The following is a 24,417-nucleotide window of genomic DNA, read 5'->3' as shown; positions in this document are numbered from 1 at the left end:
CCGCTGGAGATCGGCCTGCCTTCTCCCAGAATGGAGCATTACGACCCCGACACCAATTCTTCCCAGCTAAGGAGCAACTTGGACCTTGTCGAAGAAACGAGAGAGGTCGCCCGGGTTCGCATGGCGAGATACCAACAGCGAACGGCCCAATACTACAACTCCAGAGTCAAGCCCAAGCTCTTCAAAGTAGGGGACCTCGTCCTCAGGAGAGTCGAGGCTTCTCAACCGACCGAGCAAGGAAAGCTCGCCCCAAATTGGGAAGGGCCATATCAAATCGCCCGGGTACAACGACCAGGGGCGTACAAATTGAAGTCCCTGGAGGGGACTCTGATCCCACGAAGCTGGAACTCCGAGAATCTACGGATGTATTACCAATGAAACCCTAAGGGGTTCAAAACAATCAGGACAATGGACTCAGCTCCTTTTTCTGCAAAAATTTCTCTCACCTTGATAACTGTAATCCTCTTTTAATATTGGGTCGTCTGTGATCCTCAGATTCCCCGGCCAAAATCGGGATGCCTCGAGGCTCGACCGTAGAGTCCCAAACTCCCTCGACCTCGGGAAGAATCGCAAGACGACGAAACGTGGAATGGAGCAGGATTCCTCGACTAAGGCCGAGATGCCCCGAGTGTCGACAGTGCGTGCCCAGACCCCTCGACACTTCGGAAAGACGGGGTAGTACCTTCGCGGCCCCCCGTGGCGCTCATCACCAACAACGGGGTAGTACCTTCGCGGCCCCCCGTAGCGCCTCCTCGACTAAGGTCGGGATGCCCCGAGGGTCGACCGTAGAGAACCAGACTCCCTCGACCTCGGGAAGCGTCGCAGGTCGACAGTGCGTACCCAGACCCCTCGACCTGACGAACGATTCCTCGACCAAGGTCGGGATGCCCCGAGGGTCGACCGTAGAGAACCAGACTCCCTTGACCTCGGGAAGGCGCCGTGAGGGGTGGAAAGGGTGGCTCCACCTGGGGCGCCACGAAGTGGACCCCCAGGAGCGGTCGACGATCCCCGATCCCCGAAGCGAGCGATCCCTCGACTAAGGTCGAGATGCCCCGAGTGTCGACAGTGCGTACCCAGACCCCTCGACACTTCGGAAAGACGGGGTAGTACCTTCGCGGCCCCCCGTGGCGCTCATCACCAACAACGGGGTAGTACCTTCGCGGTCCCCCGTAGCGCCCCCTCGACTAAGGTCGGGATGCCCGAGGATCGACCGTAGAGAACCAGACTCCCTCGACCTCGGGAAGCATCGCAGGTCGGTAGAGCGTGCCCAGACCCGCCGACCTGACGTATGATCCCTCGACTGAGATCGGGATGCCCCGAGGGTCGACCGTAGAGAATCAGACTCCCTCGACTTCGGGAGGTACCACAGGTCAGCAAAGCGTCCGCGGACCCGCCGACCTGGCACAAGACCCCTCGGCCAAAGTTGAGGTGCCCGAGGTCCGACCACAGGGTCTCAAACTCCCTCGACCTCGCAAAGAGCTACAAATCAATAAAGCCTCCCCAAGCCCTCTCAACCTCGGCGGGTGCTGTCGGGTCCGTGAGAAGCCCGAGCCCCCTTAAAGTCAAAAATGACTCCGCAGGTCGACGAGGAAGGGAAGCAGCCTACTCCACCATGCGAAGCATAACTCTGAGAATGAAAGAGGTACATTCAACTGGACGCCCTCCTTGTCAAATTTTATTTACATATTGCTGAACGGAATCTTAATGTTGAAGCCTTATCTCGCCCCAAAGTCGGGCCTCTCTAACGGGTCGGCTTAGGATCGACCTCCTAATTACATTATGCATGCACCGTTCGTCAAGTCTCCGAAACTGGTACAGAGAATTTCATAAATTAGTGCCCGACTTGGCTCTTCGACGTAAACTCCTACGTCCGGCTAAAAAGTGGTCCCGGCCACGAATGCGCCAGCCAAACACGGGTACCAAGGCAATCTCTGGAAACCCCAGCCTTGCTCACCGAAGCCTCGGCAGAGTCCGAGAACAATAACTGCGAAAACCTTCGGTAATAACCTGCCTATTGGCCCGCGCTCCCTCTGAGGAGTTTGGAGTTAAGTTTGGAGACCCGACTAAACTCCCCGATTAGCGGCACATACAGACCTAGTCCGGTCTTAGTTAAAGGGCTAAGGCCCGACCTCGACACCTTGGGACTTCCCTAAAGGCTAAACGCGATGACCTCCACGTCTCCCAAATCCGAGCTATAGGACTTAGGGAAATTTTCTAAAAAACTCAAGACTCGGAGCTCCTCTTCGTCGGGATGACTGGAACCCGAGAAGGCTAAGACGTAGCCCGGGAAGAAGGGCAACTTCGTTAAGCAGCCCGGAAATTAAAATGCAAAGCTAGGCCATCGAGGCTGTTCGCTAAGGCCCTGGCCTCGGTCACGACAACAGAGGGAAAGATGAACACGGAATGGCAAAAATACTTTTTCATTAACAAAGGGCCGGAAGGCCAATTACAAAATTGGAAGTCGGCCGCTCAAGGGCCGACCTCGGATACAATGAAAAAGAAAGAAAAATACGCTAAGTCCTAAGCGGCGGGAGCCACATCCGGGGGGTCGTCCGGCACATTGATGACCTCAAGACCTTCCTCCGGAACAGGCTCGGGGTCGGGAGCAGGAGCTTCGGGCACCACCTCCGGGACAGCGTCCGTCTCGGCCGCCAGAGCCACCTCCATGACACCGTCCGCCTCGGCTACCCTCGTCGAAGGCTCGGCGGGGTCTTGCTCATATATTCCCGCCTCGGATGTCAGGATGGTGGGAAGGGCTCGCACGTCGGACCCCCAGCCCCGGTCCTCCCTCGGACGGACCGTCGAGAAGTCATACTGAGGGCAGTACAGGCGCACCTGCTCTCGGAAGTTCTCGAAGCCTCGAAGGAAACCGTCGACCGTCTCCTCCTCCAACATGTCGCGGAACTCTTGCGACTCTTTGAAGAGCTCCACGGCGTGCTCGGCTCGTTCGAGAGCCCTCCTCTCCCGGGCCTCAAGTTGCTCGATTCGGAGGCGAAGGGCCCTCTCCTCATACTCGAGGGCCGCGACCCTGGCCTGGACCTCCCCCAAGCGCGCCTCCGTGCCGCGCATGGTTGCCTTGGTCATGGCGTGAGCCGCCTTCTCCTCCTCAAGCGCCCCCACCACGGCAAGGCGCTCGGCCTCGGTGGCCGCCCACCGAGCCTCGGCCGCGGCCGACACCGCTTCTAGCTCGGCGATTCTTTTCTTGGCCGGCTCCAGCTGCTGGCCGAGCTGCCGAACTTCTTCTCGATACCCGTGGGCGAGGAACGCCATGGTGTCGAGCTCGAGAATATGCTGAAAAAAAAAAAAAAAAAAAGAAGAAGCGAGGGTATTGTGAGTTGAAAGGCACGTATGCACGCTAATAACTCAGGAAAATTAAGAAGGGAACTTACCCGGGCGGTGCTGCAGTAAGCACTGCCGGCGACCTCCTCCAGCGAAATCCCCCGGAACGCGGCCCGGTCCGCTGGGAGCACTGCACGCCGCAACATGGAGCGTGCGACCTCGGCGTCCTAAAGGGCCGAGCTCCCCTCAGGAACGGAAGAGTCTGGCTCAACCGACTCTTCTCGGAAAGCTCGGGAAGAGCTCGGCACGATCGGACCCGAGGTCCCGGAGCCGCTCGCCTCGGGGCCTCGGGCAGGCCCGGATCCTGGCTGCTGCGGCCGGGCCACGAATGATTCCCCCCGCTGGGCAAGGGGGGCAGGGCAAGGAGGGGCCGATGGGCTCGCACCACTGACCACCCGCTCCCGCCTCGGGTCGGCCGCAGGGCGCAGGTCGCCTCGAAAGACGTAGGGATATGGACCCCATCATTAATTCGCCGAACAAAGTAACCTCGAAACGCCCAAGGGCGCAGGTCCTACCACGAAAATTCCAAGAAACATGAGGGTGCGGACGAAGTTCGCCCCCCAACTTTAACGATGGACTTTACTTCCTACGTCCGAGCCCACAAGCCGCTCGAACTCGGAAGTCGGGGGGTAGTGTTGGGGGAATAAGGTTTTTCCCCCAAATGACACGAATGCCCCAAAGAAGCCGCACAATCGTCGACCCTGGAAGGCCGAAGTCGGCACCCGAACTCGGAACCTCCGACCTAAGAGAAACCCCAATGCCCGAGGCCTACTTTTGTCAGCCACCTACTACGGCTATACGTCTCCGAGGTCCGGCCAGAGACCGTACTATGACGCCCCTCCGGCATTTATTGCGCATGACCGCTGTGATCCTCCGGCACACTCCACAATAAATATGGATCTCCAGCTTACTCCACAATAAATATGGATCTCCGGCTTACTCCACAATGAATGCGGATCTCCGGCTTACTCCACAATAAATGCGGATCTCCGGCTTACTCCACAATAAATGTGGATCTCCGGCTCACTCAACAATTAATGCACGTGACTCCTGTCATCTACGGACTCCCAGCTCTCCACGGCAAATAAGCCCAGCAGAGTCTAGTCAACTGTGATAAGTCTCTGATCTCGGCCATACTTCCGACACTGATGCAATAAATTCGCCTGGTAGCGTGCTAGTTCGGGTTGTACAACGCCCTCATCGCCGACATCAGTGCAATTATTCGCCTGACCAAGCGCCGACCTGAACGACATGCCGAGCCGTACTACGGCTTCGCCCCATTACATCGCAGGTAAACCGACCCCCGGTCTATAAAAGGGGGTTGGAAAATCGATACTGGGGACGGGCACCGTTTACCTCTACTCTACACGATTTGCCCCCTCCCTGACTTGAGCGTCGGAGGGCCGGCGCCGGGAGACCCGGCCACCGGCTCGTGTGCAGGCACCCAGACGGAGGACGCCGCCCACTGTCGGATCGTCGCCCAGCCGCGGGAATCAGCCGCTCCTTCTCGCCGATCGCTCCAGACGGAGGACGCCGCCCGTCGACGAACCACCGCCCCGCCGTGAGTAACCACCTCCCGCTCCCTCTCCTCGACCGAAGATTGCCCCCGGGTCCAATTTCCAGCAACAGGTACAATCATTAATAGCTAAAATATTGGACTAAAATGGAGGTAGTAACATGTGTGGAGGTTTAGTTACGTCCTTTCAATTATTATAACATAATGTATAATTATTATAATTTTTAATAAAATTTTCTAAAAGTATACTACAACAATAATGATGTTTTATTGTTAATAATATAAGTATTGTTTTATGATCATAGCATACTTGTTTAATTATTTCTATTCTATCATAACGATTCTTGTAGCACCATAAAACTAAGTTAACTTCAATTGTATTTGTAATTTTCAATTAGAGATAATGAAAAAGCAATAGCTTTTGTAACTATCATGTCAAACTGTAATATTTTTAGTTGCAACCTATATTTAGCTCGCAAGAAATAGCATTGCTGGTAAAATAAATACTTTCTAATTAAATATTTTATTTGCTTGGAGAGAAGAAAAAATTCTTTTATTCTCCTCAACTTGAACCTCTCAAATGGATTTAGAAAAAGTAGAAAATATGGCAAAATAAGGGTCTTGGTTCTGTCTTCTTACATTGATCAATAATAAGTTGATATGCATAGCTTCTATTTATGCTAGTGAGATCTACCCTTGTCTATTTTAAGTCAGATTGATCTTCTAGTTCAAACAAAATTTAATTTTTTTAAAATAGACATGACCAGTGAAAATAAATATTAAAAGTTAAAATCGAAAATGACGTAAATCTCAACTCCTACATTGACATTGTCTCTAGTCGTTCCACCAATTTTTTTTCCTATGAAAAGTTACATCCGATCAAAGTCTCTCCTAAAAAGAAAAGTTATTATTAGATTGGTTCATTTTAGAATTTAAATGATGAAATTTGTTACTATTCGCTCACTGCACCGCACCCTTAAAGAGGTGGCTCCATGTTATAGATCTTGAAAAGCTGTCTGCTTGAAAAAAAAAAAATTATCTTAATCTAGTGTCGTACGGCTAAGTTATAGCCTTCGGAAGTTTAGTACGCAATGTAACTCCTCGATGTGATGACATGCTCCTGAACCATGTCCAATTTTTTCTATAATGACCAAATTGATCCACATCGAGTTTAATGATTCTTCTAGATCAATATCAAATGGAACCAAGATTTTTATCCCGATCGAGATCTCGAATTGTATGACAACTTTGGATATAATATATGCAAAAGGCTTGGCCTATTTTCTCGATCAAGATAAATCGATAAAATCCAAGATATTTGCCGCCATGATATCATTCAAATCAAAAAAAATATTTTTTAATCTCTTTTATGTCCTTAAATGAGATTTTTAACCAATAATTCTTTAAATTTTTTAATCAATTTTATTTTTTCAATAATTGTTCTTTAATTAATTATTATTTTTTTGAGATTTCCGCAATGGATGATCCAATGGTGTATTTATGCGAAGGAAGATGAATACTCCTTTGGTGCAAAAGATACAATTGCGGCCCAACTTTGAACCCAACCTCTCACTTAGAAGACAAGTGGATTTGCTGCTTAGCTACAAACTTAAGCAGTAGATGGAGCTGTGCTATAGAAAATATTGTCAAGAATAGATCTGTTAAAAGACCATGATGGCAGTCTCTTGTGAAGAGGATTTGGCTGGTTGTTTTTGGACTCTTTGGTTGACGGTTTCTTGACCTCAAGTTAACTAATAGTCCAATATGGATAGGAAAACTTTCTAACAAACAATCTTGAGAGATCAAGCATGTAGGAGCTGACAGATAAACCACATGCGATTGTTTTACTCAAAAAAAAAAAAAAAAAAAAAAAAAAAAAAAAAAGAAGAAGAAGAAGAAGAAGAAGAAGGGGATCAAAGCCACCCCACCACCTATCCACTCTGTCAGGTACTAGAGTCCAGAACAGACCAAGCTTAATACTTGAAGTCTCGGAGGATTAGACTTGTATCTTTATAACGCGAATGACCGACGGAAAAGAGGGAGGGGAGACTGTGACCTGGAACCTACCAGCAATAATGGGAGCATTTGCGAGGCTTGTTGGGTGGTTGGAATTGCCATCACGCTAAGGGTAAAAATTTTCAGTGACTGTTTATATCAAACTATTGGAATGGATTGAATCGAAGACTTGATGGTACTACGTAACCTGTGAAACAGTACATTGTTTGATGATCACATATAGAGTTTTCCCTTCTGAGCCATTTTGATGGTCCCATGCATTGTTACTTTGTCAAAAAAAAATCCATTTTGAGGGTCCCCTAGTTGCTTTGTCAAAAAATAAAAAAATAAAAAAATCTATACATCACATGTGAAAAAGAAAAAGAAATGATCACATAGTTGCAGTAAATATCAGATAAAAAAAAATCAGATACCATTCAACCGATCAGTCCAGAACTACATCTGAATATTTCATGTAATATATCATATGGATTCACTAAGTGGAGTTTAGAGTTTTTGACAAGGCTTGATTCTTGAATTAGGATAACATGGAGCTCCATCCATTCTATTAGTTTGGATGATATTTTCTTTGGCCCCTTGATATGGCTATATATACGCATAAGGTCGGGGTAGCACATAACAAAGCATGCTACATATAATGCATGGGGCTCTTGTAATTACGGTTGCTTTGCATTACATATATTGCAAATCATGGCTGTTTGTACGATGTAATATGATCATGATTATCCAGATTTTATGTATTATATGTAGCCTATCGTACCATTCGATTAAGATATGTTATACTGTATCGAATCGAAAAATATTAACATATGGTACAAGAAGTAATGCTGATGTTTGATACAAAGAGCTTATTAATATTTCGGTACATCGAACTGGTCTTCCTCCCCCAATGTGTCGGCACAATAATAATATTATATTAGAATAATATTTGTACGAAATCTGGTATCATAATGGACAGCTTTCAAACTTCAGAAAAAAACAGAGAGAAAAACAGGTACTGATCGAATGGTGCCGACGTCATCTCTCGATCGTACTGTCCTTGCCCACGTGATCAACTATTTGTGGGTCGCGAAATCTGCTGCATTATCGGCCGTACGTCCCTTCTAAACACCGGATAACGGACAAAAACTATTAATTATTAACTGCACGATAAGGACCATTTTGTTCCATTTAATTTATAACAAACAGCGGTTACTAATCCACCGGAATATCTTGACATCGAAAAAGAGAAACCATTCGCATATTAATTTTCCAAGTCTCAATACATATAGACTCTCAATCTAAGATTCAAATTCAGAATATTTGACTCTTAAGAAGAGAGTGTAACCATTGGCACAAGCCCGCTTCATTAAATGAAACTTAACTTTAATCTATTTGATCTACAACACAAAGCATAGAAATAATCATAGCAAACTAACCAAATTAATGACAGGACTAGAGAATGAACCTGAGTTAAGCTAGTCTGAATTTGAAATTAATGGACTAACTTTTAACTCGTGCCTATAAAGTTGAAACTCAAATTGTATCTTTTGCAGATCTTTGAATTATCCATCGGTCGCTTTGAGATCTATGTAGATGAATAAATAATGAAGTTTGGAGTGCTTTGAGATCTGTACATTGGAGTGTCCAGATAGCCCAGTGCTAATAGCTCTAGCTTTAGATTCGTAAGGCTAGCCAAGGTAGTAGAACAGGAGCCGCAAAGATTAGATCACAGCGATTTGAAAGCGCACGTGAGGCAATTCCGTGTCGTTAGGGCTTAAAAGGGGCACCAGAGCTTGTCATAACTCGCGCTCTCTCTCGAGCCTTCAGTGTGCTTCTTGCTTGATACGGGAGTTTGCCTCCCTTCGCTGATTAGTTTGCCTCCCTTTGCTGATCTGTACATTGGATCACTGGGCTGAGTCTGAGAATTAGTTTCCGGCAGAGTTAGTGTCCCGTTCGCGTTGATTATACTTTCTATAGGAGCTCCCCCTGTGATCCAATGGTGGATTCGTGCGAAGGAAGATGAATACTTCTTTAGATCCAATGGTATTCAAAGTCTCACATGTCTATGAGGAGAAAAACCAATCTCTAGATATATTGGCTAGCCAGCAAATGTACTGATAGAAATTTTACATCCGAGAGTTCCTAGCCTTTGTCTTCCCAATAGGGTTTTTTTTCTTCTGGTTGATATAAGTTTATTTATTTTTGGAGGAAAACACTAAGAAAAGAACTTCACATTATCTTGCATATATAAAATATTCCTTTCACACAATATTCCAAATGAAAATATTACACTGAAATAACATTTTATTTCCACATTATTCTCCCATAAATCTAACATCCTTCACCCTTATTACTGTTATTAGTTTTGGCAAAGGAAAAACATGGATACACACGATTACATGATGGTACATGACGGTGATGGATCCTCCTTCAACATGAACTGGTATCCTCCATGAGAGGTTCCACCAAAGGGCATTGGTGGACAATCAGGCACGCATCCGTCGATCCTTCCACAAGAGTAACACCGAGACCCTCCTTGGTGCCCCCCAGAGGAGGGCATCCTGCAACAAACCTGACAAATTGGTGGTTGACATGGTGGTGGACACGGTGGTGGACATGGTGGCTGGCACGGTGGTGGGCATGGTGGTGGGCACGGTGGTTCACACGGTGGCGGACATGGTGGTGGGCACGGTGGTTCACACGGTGGTGGACATGGTGGTGGGCAGGGATCCGGACATTTTGGATGCTCACATATTATGATCTCAATGTCGTTGATCACCTTCTTTTTAGTTTCTTTCTCGGTAGGTTTTTTATCCTTATCATCCTTTTTCTTCTCGGGAGTAGGATCCTCGATCACCTTCTTGGTCACCGTACATTTGGGATCCTTGTGATGGTCACATGATATGATTTTAATGTTGTTGCACACCTTGCAACAACATTTGCATGGTTCTGGTGGCGGCTTTGTCGGCGTCGGCGGCGGCGGCGGCTTTACAATTATTATGATTATGATCACCTTGCAGGCCATGCAGCGGAGCTTCTTGATGAGCTTCTCGGGATCGAATGGGCCGGAGATTGTGATAGTATTGTTCTTCTTGTCATATGTGATGGTTTTTATGTTCTCCCGTTCTTTGTTGATGGAAATCAAAGGGGAAAATTGGATGATTGGTACAATCATTAGTAGCTAAAATATTGGACTAGAATGGAGGCAGTGGAAGTGTGGGGGGGGTGTAATTACGTACCTTGGAGCTTGCATAGAGTCTTTTGAATCTTTTTGTAGCAATACCGGCAGCCTAGGTCAACTTTTAGCTCTAACGTGGAGATCTGTGATAGGATTTATTTAGTGAATGTGAAAATAATACGAAGGACCTCAGCTTGGGAATAAGTGAATACAAATATGCAGTACAAATGATGATGTCGTTGTCCTAATATGAGTATTAAAAGAATAAGAAGAAGAAAAAAGGAAAGAAAAAAAAGAAAGAAAAGGAAAGCTCGAAACTTGCCTTATCTGACATATTTAGAAATAATTTAACAATAATTGTAATCTTAAGCTAATAAAGAGAGGCTCAATAACTTGTATCAAAGTTAAACATAGTCAGGTTGATCAAAACAAGAAAGAAAGAAAAGATCCAAGAATGATGAAACGATCCGCCTCAAATAAGCTTTATTCTGATAAAAATATAAAAGGGAATTACCAAAGCTCGATGCTATCATTAACATAAAACTGTAAGCTTTAGGAAAACGGTCATGATATTATGAGTTAAAATGATCATGAGCTAGCCTTTGGAAAGTACATAGAGAAGTGATTCTGAAGGGAGGAGAATTGGCAACCTTTTCCGCCATTGCTGGATTGAAGGCAGATCCTAATTCTGGATGTTTGGTTTCGAGTGTAGTTGGCGGGGAAGACGGGTCTGGGTTAGCCTTCTTTATAACGCGAATGACCGACGGAAAAGAGGGAGGGGAGACTGTGACCTCGAACCTACCAGCAATTATGGGAGCACTTTGAGGGGCTTGTTGGGTGGCTGGAATTGCCATCACGCTAAGGGTAATACTTTTCAGTTGTAAAGTTCATATGAACAGAGGGAAAGAGAGGAAAAACACAAGTGCTGATCGAATGGGGTCGACGTCACCTCTCAATCAGACTGGAGCAGCCCATGTGATCAAAACACTGGATTACGAACACAAGGATTAAAATTTGAAACAACAAGGGTGGAAACATCAGTCATTGGAGGAGTTTATATTTTTTATAGTAGAAAAATTAGCTTCACACATATTATTTATTACGAAAGATATTAAGAATATTAATTATTATTTATCACGATAATGACACTCATGTAAAAGAAGATCCACAAACTGGGGGTAAAAGATGATCTTCAATACAGAGAAAGGCTACACTCATGCCCTTTATACCATCCTATATAAAATTCGCAGCTACAGAATGATGTACAAAACGGTGTTCTTAGATGGCGTCAAAGATGGACAAGATTTGATGGGTTGAGGTTGGTGGCTCAACCTTTATCTCCTCCTTTTTTTGGAGGGAGGATGATGAAAACGGGTGACTTCTCAACATCCTGAACCCAACTCCATGAAGCGATGTGACTACAAGATGTGGCCCATGAAGACGGAACATAGTTGCTGTCAACCATGACTGGGACCCAGACCAACGGTTCAAGTGGGACTTTGATTCCATTAACTCCGGTAAAAAGCTTGAGAATATGCGTTTTCCCATTTGCCTTCAATCTTCATAGCAGTAGGTCCATTGTTTCAGCAGCATGATTCTACGTTGAAACACCTTAGCAAACGAGCATGCTTCGAACTGAAAAAGCCGAGCATTCCTCTCGTTCCATAGCGTCCAGCAGATCACAGTGTTGAAATTAGTGCAATTGATTTGTTGGAACACTCTAGATATATATTAAACTAGATTCATGCAAGAATCGTTAATATATTTATATACTCATTCATCTTTACATCTTCCTATAATGTCTGTTCATTTTTCTATGCAATCTTAATTACATGCAATTAATGTGAATGTATATACTAGAAGTCTCCATGAAGTATGAAGTACGTCCCTACCTACCAGTGTATTTGGGAACACAACCACAAGTTGATTGTTCTCCATCTTTGTATTGAGTTGCTACAAGTTGAGTAGCAATGGTAATGCATTCGTATGGCATGCTAGACTTGGGCATCTTAACATGAATAAGTTAAGAATTATGGTGCAAAAGAACTTGGTAAAAGGGCTTCCAAAATTAACTAATTTTGATAATGGAGAAATTTATGAAAGTTGTCAATATAGAAAGGCACATTGCCTTCCATTTGACAAATCTCTCTCAAGGTGCAAGGCTCCACTAGAATGTATATATAGTGACTTAATGGGACTAACTAGAACTCCATCTTATTTTGGATTTCATTACATATTAATTTTTGTTGATGGTTTTACAAAATTCATGTGGGTTTATTTTGTAAAGTATAAATCAGAAGTTTTTACCAGATTTTTGGAGTTCAAAGAGACTGTAAAAGGTGAACTTGGGATGAAAATCAAGCGCCTACAAATAGATAATCGAGGGGAGTTCACTTCCGATGGGTTTTTCTCTTTTTTATCGACAATATGGCATTAAGACAGAATTTAGTTGTGCTAAAATGCCATAGCAAAACAGAGTTGTTGTGAGAAAAATCAGACACCTTGTGGAGACTTGCAAGAGCTGGTTGTATGCTAAAAATTTTTCTAAAGCTATATATATAAAGTGTGCAACATATATGATCAATCAAATGTCCCTTAGCCTAACAAACATGAAGTCTTCTTATAAGTTGATGTTTGGAGAAATTTATGTTCACATGCCGGAATCTCAAAAAAACAAGTTAGATGCAAAAGCAAGGAATTGCATTTTTATTGGATACGATGAAAGGAAGAAGGACCGGAAGTGCATGGATCCGAGGACTCACAAATTTATTGTTTTGATGAAGTTTCTTCATATTATGGCCTAATTAATGGAGCTGCATTTGAGCAAGAAAGATCCAACACTTTAGATCTTAAAATGACAATACCACATGACTCTTCTTCTTAATCATCATTAGGAGAGCAAAGTGAAAGGGAGATTTGAAGTTCTCACCAAAGTAGTGGACAACAAGAAGAAAATGATGAATTGGTGGCTAGTAATTAACGACCAAGGAGAGCAATTGTCAAGCCATTCCGTTATCGAGATAAAAATTTTGTAAGTACTTATTCTTATTTCTTTGTCAATCCAATTGATGACGAGGAACTCTCTTGCTATAACAAAGCTAAAGGTATCAAGGAGTGGAAGGGTGGATGAGGAAATGAATGTTCCTTTTTTTTAATGGCCATTATTTCCGTCAAAATAACTTTTTCTATTTGTTATAAAAAAAAGTCACGTCAGTCAATATCATCCTCCACTTTGAGAGGAAACAATTGGATAGCCGTTGCATCAAAAGTATTAAACTACGAAATTTAAGATAAGAATATTCGTGGGGAGGACCATTCCCTTTATGAATCTTAAAGTGTTAAATTACCATCATCATGGAGGGAAATCATGAGAGCCACCATCCATGCAATCTCTTGTTGCCTTCCACTTTGATGGTGATGACCTAAAGGCATCTTAATTTATGATTAGCCTTGTCATATCCAAAAAGATGAAGATGATGTTTGTATTAAAATTTAAAAGCGTGTCAAACAAAGAGGGCAGTCTTTTGTTTTATCGGGCAGTCTTTTCCATCACCAAACCGGCCGAACCAGTGGTTCACAAGGTATGGGTTGTGCCTTCGAGTCGGGCTTCTCATCGGGGCATTTAGTATCCTTGGGATGGTCGCATACCATAATTTGTATGTCATTGATCACCTTGCAGGATTCTTTTTTCTTATCAGAGGGTGCATTAATTGGGAGGGTCCCTGTGTTCTTTGGCAGGCCTTGCAGCAGAGCTTCTGGGGATCCAATGGGCCGGCGATTGTGACGGCATTGTTCTTCTCGTCATAGGAGATAGTTTTTATGTTCTCTCTTTCTTTGCTGGTGGAAAATATGGGGGAAAATTGGATGGTTGGTACAATCATTAGTAGCTAAAATATTGGACTAAAATGGAGGTAGTAACATGTGTGGAGGTTTAGTTACGTATCCAGGAGCTTGCATGGAGTCATTTAAATCTTTTTGTAGCAACGATGGCAGTCTAGGTCAACTTTTTATGGCTAACTTGGAGATCTGGGTGATAGAATTTATTTAATGAATGTGAAAATAAAATGAAGGACCTTGGCTAGCAAATATGTGAAAATAAATATGCAATACAAAATGAAAATACAGTTGTCTTAGTATGAGTATTAAAAGAATAAAAAAAAAAAGAAAGAAAGGAAGAAAAGAAAGAAAGAAGGAAAGGTGGCAAAAAATGAAGCATTTAACCTGCTATTAGAGAGAGAGATAGAGAGAGAAGAGTGGGGAAGAAAAAAGAAAAGGGAAACTCTAAACTTGCTTTCACTGATAAATTTAGAAATAATTTAACAATAATTGCGATCTTAAGCTAATAGAGAAAGAATAAATAATGTAGGTCAAAGTTAAACATAGACAGATTGATCTAAACAAGAAAAAAAAGAAAAGATTTGAGCGTGATGAACCATCCACCTATAAAGTTTTATTCTGATAAAAATTATAAATGGGAATACAAAAGCTTCATAGTATCATTGACATATAACCGAAAGCTTTAGAAAAAAGATCATGATATTATGAGATCCGTAAGAGAAATGAGTTAAACACATCATATATTGGCCTTCGAAAATTGCGTTGAGAAGATACAATAAGTGATATTGGAGGGAGGAGAATTTTCAATCTTTTCCGCTATTGCTAGATTGAAGCCAGATCCCAATTCTGAAATTTGGTGCGAGGGTACGTAGCCTTTTACGGCCCCGTATCACGTGAGCGACCGACGGAGAGCTGTAGAGAAAAAGCCGGGGGGACGTGACCAAGAACCCACCCGCAATTATGGTAGGCTTTTTTATTATTATTTTTCTTTTTATAAAAGTAAGTGGAAGTGCCATCACACTAATGGTAATATTTTTTAATGACCATCACATCCACCAAAATAACTTTTCTTATTTGTTTTCGAGAGAAAAGTCATCCCAAGAGTCGTTCAATATCATTCTCCACTGTGAGAGGAAAGAATGCGATAGCCGTTGCACTAAAAGTATTAAACTAGGAAATTTTTATTTTTTAATTAAATATTATTTTTTGAGATTTGTGCATTGGATTTTTTAGTTGACAGTATCTTGATCTGTAGTCAACTAATAGTCCACTGTGGAAAGAAAAACATTCCAACAAACAATATTAAGAGATCAAGCACGTAGGAGCTGATAGATAAACCAGATGTAACTATTTTATTCAAAACAATATAAAGAGGATCAAAGCCACCCCATGTATCCACTCTATGGGTACTTGAGTTCAGAACAGACTAAGCTAATTAATACTCGAAGTCACGAAGGATTAGAGTTGCATCTTTTGTAAACCTTTGAATTATGATCAATTGGTCGCTTTGAGATATATGCAGACGGATAAATAATAAAGTTTTGAAGTGCTTTGAGATCTGTGCATGGGTGATCTAATAGTGGATTTGTGTGAAGGAAATTGAATACTTCTTTCATGCAAAAGATGCAATCAAGTCCCAGCTTTCAACCCAACCAGGGCAGAGGATTTGCTGGTACCTCTCGCCTGGAAGATAAGAGGATTTGCTACTCAGCTACAAACTCAAGAAGTAGATGCAGTTGTGTTATAGAAAATATTATGAAGAATAGCTATGTTAAAGATCATAATGGCAGTACCACCGAGGTAGTAGCATGGTTGGAACGAGGCTAAGATTCCACCGGAGTAGCCCAGGTTCGAAACGCGCGGGCACGGGTGGGGAGGGTATGAGTAAAACTTGTCTGCCCGTATCGAATATTCTTCAGTGGGAAGAGGACTCAGTAGGGGCTGCTACGCGGGTGAGGTCCTCCTCACCCCCCCTCCTTCCTTTTGTCCTAGCAAAAAAAAAAAGAAAAAAAAAAAGACCATAATGGCAGTCTCTTGTGAAGATGATTTGGCTGGTTGTTTATAGGCTCTTTGGTTGCCAGTTTTTTGACCTCATGTCCACTAATAGTCCAATGTGGAAAGAAAAATTTTCTAACAAACAATCTTGAGATCATGGACATAGGAGCCGACAGATAAACCAGATGCGACTATTTTTTCCGAAGAAAGGCAGAGGGGAGTGGCCTTACCCACAGTATCTATATATGAGTCCAGAACAAACCAAGCTTAATACTTGAAGTCGTGAAGGATTAGAGTTGTATCTTTTGCAGATCTTTTGAATTATCCATTGGTCGTTTTGAGATCTATGCAGACAGATAAATAATGAAGTTTGGAGTGCTTTGAGATCTGTACATTGGGTGATCCAATGATGGATTCGTGCGAAAGAAGATGAATACTTCTCTAGATCCAATGGTATTCTAAGTCTCACATGTATGTCTATGAGGAGAGAAATCAATCTCTAGATATATTGGCTAGCCAGTAGGCGCAGATGTACTGATGGAAATTTTATAATCGGAAGTTCTCAGCCTTTATCTTCCTAGTAGGCTTTTTTTTCTTCTAGCTGATATAAGTTTATTTATTTTTGGAGGAAAACACCAAGAAAAAACTTTACATTATCAAGCATATATAAAATATTCCTTTCACACAATATTCCAAATGAAAATATTACACTGAAATAACATTTTATTTCCACATTATTCCCCCATAAATCATACATCGTTCACCCTTATTACTGTTATTAGTTTTGGCAAAGGAAAAACACGGATACACATGATCACATGATGGTACATGACGCTGATGGATCCTCCTTAAGAATGAACTGGTATCCTCCATAAGAGGTTCCACCATAGGGCATTGGTGGACAATCAGGCGCACATCCGTAGATCCTTCCACAAGAGTAACACCGAGACCCTCCTTGGTACCCGCCAGAGCTGGGCATCCAGCAACAAACCTGACAAATTGGTGGTTGACACGGTGGCGGACACGGTGGTGGACATGGTGGTTCACACGTTGGTGGACACGGTGGTTCACACGGTGGTGGACACGATGGTGGACATGGTGGTGGACACGGTGGTTGACATGGTGGTTCACACGGTGGTGGACACTTTATCTTTTTTGGCGGCTCCGTGCAGGAATCCGGGCATTTTGGATGCTCACATATTATGATCTCAATGTCGTTGATCACCTTCTTTTTAGTTTCTTTTTCGGTAGTTTTTTTATCCTTATCATCCTTTTCCTTCTCGGGAGTAGGATCCTTGATCACCTTCTTAGTCACCGTGCATTTGGGATCCTTGTGATGGTCACATGATATGATTTTAATATTGTTGCACACCTTGCAACAACATTTGCAAGGTACTGGTGGGGGTGGCGGCGGTGCCGGCGGCTTCGGTTTCGGTTTCTCCACTACAATTATTATGGCTATGATTACCTTGCAGGCCATGCAGCGGAGCTTCTTGGAGAGCTTCTCGGGATCGAATGGGCCGGAGATTGTGACAGTATTGTTCTTCTTGTCATAGGAGATGGTTTTTATGTTCTCCCGTTCTTTGTTGATGGAAAGCAAAGGGAAAAATTGGATGATTGGTACAATCATTAGTAGCTAAAATATTGGACTAGAATGGAGGCAGTGGAAGTGTCGGGGGGTGTAATTACTTACCTTGGAGCTTGCATAGAGTCTTTTGAATCTTTTTGTAGCAATACCGGCAGCCTAGGTCAACTTTTATCTCTAACGTGGAGATCTGTGATAGGATTTATTTAGTGAATGTGAAAATAATATGAAGGACCTCAGCTTGGGAATAAGTGAAAACAAGTATGCAATACAAATGATGTTGTCGTTGTCCTAATATGAGCATTAAAAGAATAAGAAGAAAACAAAGAAGGAAAGAAAAAAAAAAAAGAAAAAAGTTAAACATAGTCAGGTTAATCAAAACAAGAAAGAAAGAAAAGATTCAAGAGTGATGCAACGATCCGCCTCAAATAAGTTTTATTCTGACAAAAATATAAAAGGGAATTACCAAAGCTCGATGCTATCATTAACATAAAACTGTTAAGCTTTAGGAAAACGATCATGATATTATGAGATCCACAAGAGACATGAGTTAAAATCATCGTGAGCTAGCCTTTGAAAAGTACATGGAGAAGTGATTCTGAAGGGAGGAGAATCGGCAACCTTTTCCGCCATTGCTAGATTGAAGGCAGATCCTAATTCTGGATGTTTGGTTTCGAGTGTAGTTGGCGGGGAGGGGGGTAGCCTTCTTTATAACGCGAATGACCGACGGAAAAGAGGGAGGGGACACTGTGACCTCGAACCTACCGGCAATTATGGGAGCACCTGAGAGGCTCGTTTGGTGGGATGGGACTTTTATTAATTAGATGGAGTGACTTTCTCATAATGCCCCTACGTTCATTTATAGGTGGAGTGAATTTGTCCCTTGGACAAATTCTTTCCTCTACCTTGACCATGAAGTGCCATGGGATAACATTTTCCTATTCTGCTCGTGCTCGACATGGTAAACAGTATTACCAAGCATTATCGTAGTTATTTAATCAGTTTCATGGGCCTTCTTTTAGAATAACTAGTTTTCCGTGCTTTCATTAAAAAATTATATTAAATTGAAGAGGCTTCTTATCTATCTTTGTTAGATTCATGCATCTTTGTTGAAATAGTATACTTGCATCTTTGTTTGCATTATTGTTTGTAGTAAGTACATATTGGATGTTGTAACAATTTAACTATAATTCAATATGTTCAAACTTGACGTCATGAAGAGTATTGTTAATTGAACGAAAATATAGTCTGAAGTCTGAGACACCGTGTGGAGACTTGCAAGAGCTGGTTGTATGCTAAAAATTTATCCAAAGCTATATACATGAAGTGTGCAGCATATGTGATTAATCGAATATCCCTTAGCCTAACAAATATGAAATCTCCTTATAAGTTGATGTTTGGAGAAATTTATATTCACATGCCGGAATCTCAAAAAAACAAGTTAGATGCAAAAGCAAGGAAGTGCATTTTTATTGGATACAATGAAAGGAAGAAGGGCTGGAAGTGCATAGATCCAAGGACTCACAAATTTATTGTTTCTAGAGATGATGTTTTTGATGAAGTTTCTTCATATTATGGCCTAAATGGAGTTGCACTTGAGCAAGAAAGATCCAACACTTTAGAGTTTAAAATGACATTACAACATGGCTCTTCTTTTTAATCATCATTAGGAGAGCAAAGTGAAAGGGAGATTTCAAGTTCTCACCAAAGTAGTGGACAACAAGAAGAAAATAATGAATTGGTGGCTAGTAATTGACAGCCAAGGAGAATAATTGTCAAGCCATTCCGTTATCGAGATAAAAATTTTGTGAATACTTATTCTTGTTTCTTTGCCAATCCAATTGATGATGAGGAACACTCTTACTATGATAAAGCTAAAGGTATCAAGGAGTGAAAGCGTGCCATGGATGAGGAGATGAATGCCCTTATTTTTTAATGACCATCACATTCATCAAAATAACTTTTCCTATTTGTTATCAAGAGAAAAGTCACATCCCAAGATTTGTTCAATATCATCCTCCACTTTGAGAGGAAAGAATTGGACAGTCGTTGCGTCAAAAGTATTAAACTACGAAATTTAAGATAAGAATATTCATGGGGAGGACCATTCCCTTTATGAATCTTAAAGTGTTAAATTACCATCGTCATGGAGGGAAATTGTCACGCCCCCGCCTGCACGGGGCACGTAAGGCACCCAGTGCCCACGTGGGGGCCACATGAGGGGGGAAACATGGGGCTCCCCTGCCAGATATTGTCCGGTTTCGGAGCTTCACGCAAGCATCCTTCACCCCTCCTCGGTTTTGTTTTCCACCCAAAATGCGTCGCAGAATTTGGAGACACCCGCCTTATATGCCCAGGCTCTGAAACGAGTCTTTCCAATATGGGACTATTGGGCCTCACACCCTTCCCACATCAGACAAGAGCCATTCTCGGCTCTGATACCAAATGTCACGCCCCGCCTGCGCAGAGTACGTGAGGCACCCAGTGCCCACGTGGAGGCCACATGAGGAGAGAAACACGGGGCTCCCCTGCCAGATATTGTCCAATTTTGGGGCTTCACGCAAGCGTCCTTCACCCCTCCCTGATTTTGTTTTCCATCCAAAACACGTCTGCAGAATTTAGAGACACCCGCCTCATATGCCCAGGCTCTGGAACGAGTTTTTTCGATGTGGGACTATTGGGCCTCACACCAAGAAAATGCCAAGCCAAGAGAGGACCATGTGCCAACTGAAGGCCAAAGTGGCCGCGCTAATCAAACAGGACATCGGGATATGAAGAGGCCAATGGAGGGTCAAGCCAAGGCCAACCACTTTGCCGGAAAAAGCCTTGGCCAAGCCCCTTCATTCGGCCAAGCACGCCCTTGGTCGGCCGAGACCATGCCCAAGCCGCACGCACCGCACCCATGCAAGCCAAGCCTCGGCCGAGCACGCCCAACCTCAACCGAGCCAACTGCGCGCCGATGCGTGCCCAAGCCTTGGCCAAGCATGCCCAACCTTAGTCGAGCCCACCGCACGCGCAACCCTGCCAAAGCCATGCCGCAGCCACGTCCAGCTGCGCTCAGCCAACATGCTACAGTGCGAAGAGGTTCGGCTGCAAGAACCTCGCCAGCTACAGTGACTGCGCCTGCTATAGTGCGGCGAGGTTCTTAGGCAAGAACCTCACCAGCTACAGTGTTAGCGCACAGCTAGCCCGCGAGCCAGCCTGCTACAGTGTGGCAAGGTTTGGCCTCCTGCACGCCCTCCCATGCGCGCGCGCCCGCACACGCCCGCCAGCCTAGCGCGCGCCCAGTCCCAGTACCACCCGGACTGGGACACGTCCAACCGGGACGCACGACTCGGCCAACTAGGACACGCGTCCCGTTTACCCAGCCCGCGCGCCCAACCCCAGTCCCTCCCAGACTGGGACTCCTCCAGCCACAACCGGGACACGCGTCCCGTGCGTCCGGTCTGCGAGTCTCATGCAATCTCAACCCTCCATCCTCTTCCATCCAACGGCCAAAAAGCAAGCCAATGTCCAGCCGTGGCAGGGCCCTTCTTGGGGAATTTTCAGCCACTCATCTCATGCCAATCAACGGTGGAAAAGCCTTGGATCCATGGGATGACAATTTGCCATGTTTTCCTAAGGGGTTTTACTTAGTTTTGTCTAGGGCTTAGCCTATAAAAAGAGTTGTGAGAGGACATTGTAGGGAATGGAATGATCAATGAGTTGAGTCTTGTTTCTTTTGTGAGAGAGTCGGCCGTAAGGCTTGGGCTATTAGGGGGTTAGGCCTTTAATAGATTTTGGTCCTTAGATCTTCTGTTCTAGGACTTGGGCTAGTGGTTGATAAATCAATCTCCACTAGATTGGGCTAGAAAGGGATCCTTTCGATCCTTTGCTAGATTTCTTTTACTTTTTGTTATTCTTGTTATTTGCTTTTGATTGTCGTCGTTTGTTTTTCAATTTATTGGAATATAAATCAAGGTTGCTTTCATTGTTGATCTTTTATTGAGTTATTCCACCGGCGTTACCTACAATCGATCCATCATCAGCATCTTTTGAAAGCGCATGCAAGGAGCGTGAGGGAAAAGGGCTTGGTGAGGGGTTCTGGACCGTGAGCCCCCATCAAATTGGTGCTTTCATTGAGAGAATCCTTCAAGGAGCTAACGCTTGAATACCAATCTTCCAGATCTGATTTTGCTTTGCATATTCTTTTGGATCTAAGGTTAAAAATCAGATCATAGTCGTTGGTGAAGTTCATAAAAATTCTGCATCCTATATTGGACTTGAATTTGTATTCGGTTGGGGGATTTTTAATTTCTGTTTTTATTATTGTAAAACCCCTGTCGGTGGCTGACTGGGTGAAATACAAATCAGGTGGGTTGGTTCATCCTTTGGGTGACAACCGCAAGAGGTTTAGGGACTGATTTGGGGAAGTTTTGTGTTGCAGAAAAATTCTGTAGCAAGGTCTGTGTTTGGGTTGTTAAGAACAGAGTTTTCTGAAGCTTTGAGTTTGATTTTTTGTGGAGAGTTTCAGAGGTTATTACTCACTGTAATAGGCATCTTTACGTGTTGATTTGGTTCTATTTTGAGGGAGATATTGGCTGCTGAAGTCGGTAGACTGCTGCAGAAATTTTCTGCAGTCCAGAAATTTTTTGTGCAGCAAGTTTTGGGGGCTTGATTGAGTTCTGGTTTTTGGAAGTTAGAGGGGCTGTTGTCTCCGGGTTTTAGAGTCCTAAAACAGAGGGTTAAAAGGAGATGGAGTCCCCCCAAAATAGTAACCACGATAGGAGGTTAGAAGCCCTTGAAGTTAGTTCGGCAAACCTTAGCCGGGCATTGGAAACTTTGTCCAATACTATGGCTGAAATAAGGAGGGAGAACATTGCCAACGTTGAGAGATTGGAAAGAAGGATGCTAGAGAGAGAACATAAGAGGGTGCAAGAAGAAGTGCCTAGGTCGCATGCTGCACGGTAGAACCGGGCAAGGTATGAGAGCGATGCCATTAGTGTTTAGAATACACATCATGTAGATCATGGCATTAGGCATCATGGCCGAATGGGAGGAAGGATAGAAGCCGAAGGCTTAGTGTTTGAGAGGTGGCTTGATGATGAGTGGGTTAGTAATGGCCATAACAATCATGATGGGGCTGATAGTGAACCCGAAGAACATCCCTTCCATGCTCAAAGGCCTCATGGCCGGAGAGAACCCATGGCAAGGAGAAGAAGAAGTATTATGCGGGGTACTGACTTTGGAGATGATGACTATAGGGGTCCATGGCCTAGAGAAGAAGGGCTTAGGAAACCCAAAATTGACTTTCCAAAGTTTGGTGGAGGAGACCCGTATGAGTGGCTTGACAAGGCGGATCAGTACTTTGACATTTATGATATCCCACGGGCTGATCGGGTGACCCTAGCTAGTTTCCACTTAGAGGGAAGGGCTAGCCGATGGTGGAGGTGGATCTGGGCCTTGTATGAGAAAGAAGGAAGAAGATTGGGTTGGACTGCCTTTATGGATGAATTCATGAAACAATGGGGACCTTCCCCCGTTGTCAATCACCATGGTCAACTTGTAAAACTCAAACAGGAGGGCAAAGTCCGGACCTATATCGATGAGTTCCGGTAATTGCAAACTATGGTCAGCGGATGGTCCGACGAAGCCTTACATGGTACCTTCATCGATGGCCTCAAACCATGGCTAGCCAAGGAGATCAAACTCAAACAACCAACACGGTTACAAGAGGCGATGCGCATGGCGGAGATCCTAGACCAAAGCTACAACCCGGAGTGGCGGATGTCCAAGGATTGTGCGGGCAACCAGCACACCGAATTCCCACCATCCAAGGCGACAAATGAAGGCAAAGAAGGGATTGGAACCAGCAACAAACACCAACTAAAGGAGGTAAGAACATTGACTCGTGATGAACTGAAAGATTACATTAAAAAAGGGCTATGTTTCAAATGCGGTGAAAAGTAGAGCCAGGAGCATCGTTGCAAGACCGGCCATGTCTACATCCTTGATGCAAGCAGCGAGGAAGAGGACGAGGTGTCTGAATTTTCTAATGAAGATGGTGAAAATCTGATCAAAGGAAGGCCGAGCATTATGAAGTGATCAAAGAAGCTGAACTTTCATTGCATACCATGTCGGGAGTCCAAAAACCTCCTACTATACGGCTTATAACATGGATCGGTACGTATGAAGTTTCTTTATTGATTGATTCAGGCTCTTCACATAATTTTGTTAATGCAAAGATGCTTCAAAGGGTGGGCTTGAAAGGGATATCGGTGGAACCCCTTGAAGTAAAAATCGCGAGTGAAGAAAGGATGAAATGTGAGGAGATTGTGAGAGAAGTAAAATTGAGGGTCCAAGGGGTTCTGATTAGTGTTAATTTGCATGTACTACAGTTGGTACGACTAGATGCGGTACTTGGGATTTTATGGCTTCGAAGGCTGGACAAGATAGAGACTGACTATGAGTCGATGACCATGAAGTTCAGACTTGGTGGACGGATGAGGAAGTGGACCGCTTGGGGCAGCAATGACATGAGGCCTTGTGAGGCCAATATGTTGGAGACACTGCACGGCCGAAAGCCTAAAGAAGAAGCTATACAGGAAGCCCATGAAGGAGTTCGGTGACACTCAGAGCATATCCTTGGGGGCAAGGATATTTTTCAAGGGAGGGGGTTTGTTGAGGTCCCACGCAAGCAACACCTAGAAAACGCTAAGCCAAGAGAGGACTATGTGCCAATTGAAGGCCAAAGTGGCTCATGCAGACTAAAGAGGACATCGGGATATAATGAGGCCAACGGAGGGTCAAGCCAAGGCCAACCACTTTGCCAGGACAAGCCTTAGCCAAGCCCCTTCATTCGGCCAAGCACGCTCATGGTCGGCCGAGACCATGCTCGAGCCGCACGCACCACGCCCATGCATGCCAAGCCTCGGTCGAGCACGTCCAACCTCGGTCGAGCCAACCGCGCACCCAAGCCTCGGCCGAGCA

General features: G+C 44.1%; 2 protein-coding genes across 2 annotated transcripts; both read right to left on the bottom strand.

Moving 5' to 3' along the window:
- Positions 1–9,069: 9,069 nt before the first annotated feature.
- LOC103707576 (protein PYRICULARIA ORYZAE RESISTANCE 21-like) lies at positions 9,070–10,918 on the bottom strand. The gene is made up of 3 exons (XM_039122019.1): positions 10,682–10,918; positions 10,093–10,174; positions 9,070–9,979 (listed from the first exon to the last, which is right to left on the bottom strand). The coding sequence occupies exons 1-3, from the start codon at positions 10,883–10,885 to the stop codon at positions 9,249–9,251; spliced, it is 1,017 nt and encodes a 338-aa protein (XP_038977947.1). The 5' UTR covers positions 10,886–10,918; the 3' UTR covers positions 9,070–9,248.
- A 5,608-nt stretch (positions 10,919–16,526) lies between these two features.
- LOC108511332 (protein PYRICULARIA ORYZAE RESISTANCE 21-like) lies at positions 16,527–18,139 on the bottom strand. The gene is made up of 3 exons (XM_039122018.1): positions 18,070–18,139; positions 17,557–17,638; positions 16,527–17,444 (listed from the first exon to the last, which is right to left on the bottom strand). Exons 1-3 carry the CDS (start codon positions 18,079–18,081, stop codon positions 16,678–16,680), a joined length of 861 nt encoding a protein of 286 aa, XP_038977946.1. The 5' UTR covers positions 18,082–18,139; the 3' UTR covers positions 16,527–16,677.
- Between the last annotated feature and the right edge of the window lie 6,278 nt (positions 18,140–24,417).

The sequence above is a fragment of the Phoenix dactylifera genome, unplaced genomic scaffold, assembly GCF_009389715.1.
Source record: "Phoenix dactylifera cultivar Barhee BC4 unplaced genomic scaffold, palm_55x_up_171113_PBpolish2nd_filt_p 001325F, whole genome shotgun sequence".
Classification (NCBI taxonomy): Eukaryota; Viridiplantae; Streptophyta; class Magnoliopsida; order Arecales; family Arecaceae; genus Phoenix; species Phoenix dactylifera.
Note: the sequence above shows the minus strand (reverse complement) of the source record. Positions and strands in the feature narration are given on the sequence as shown.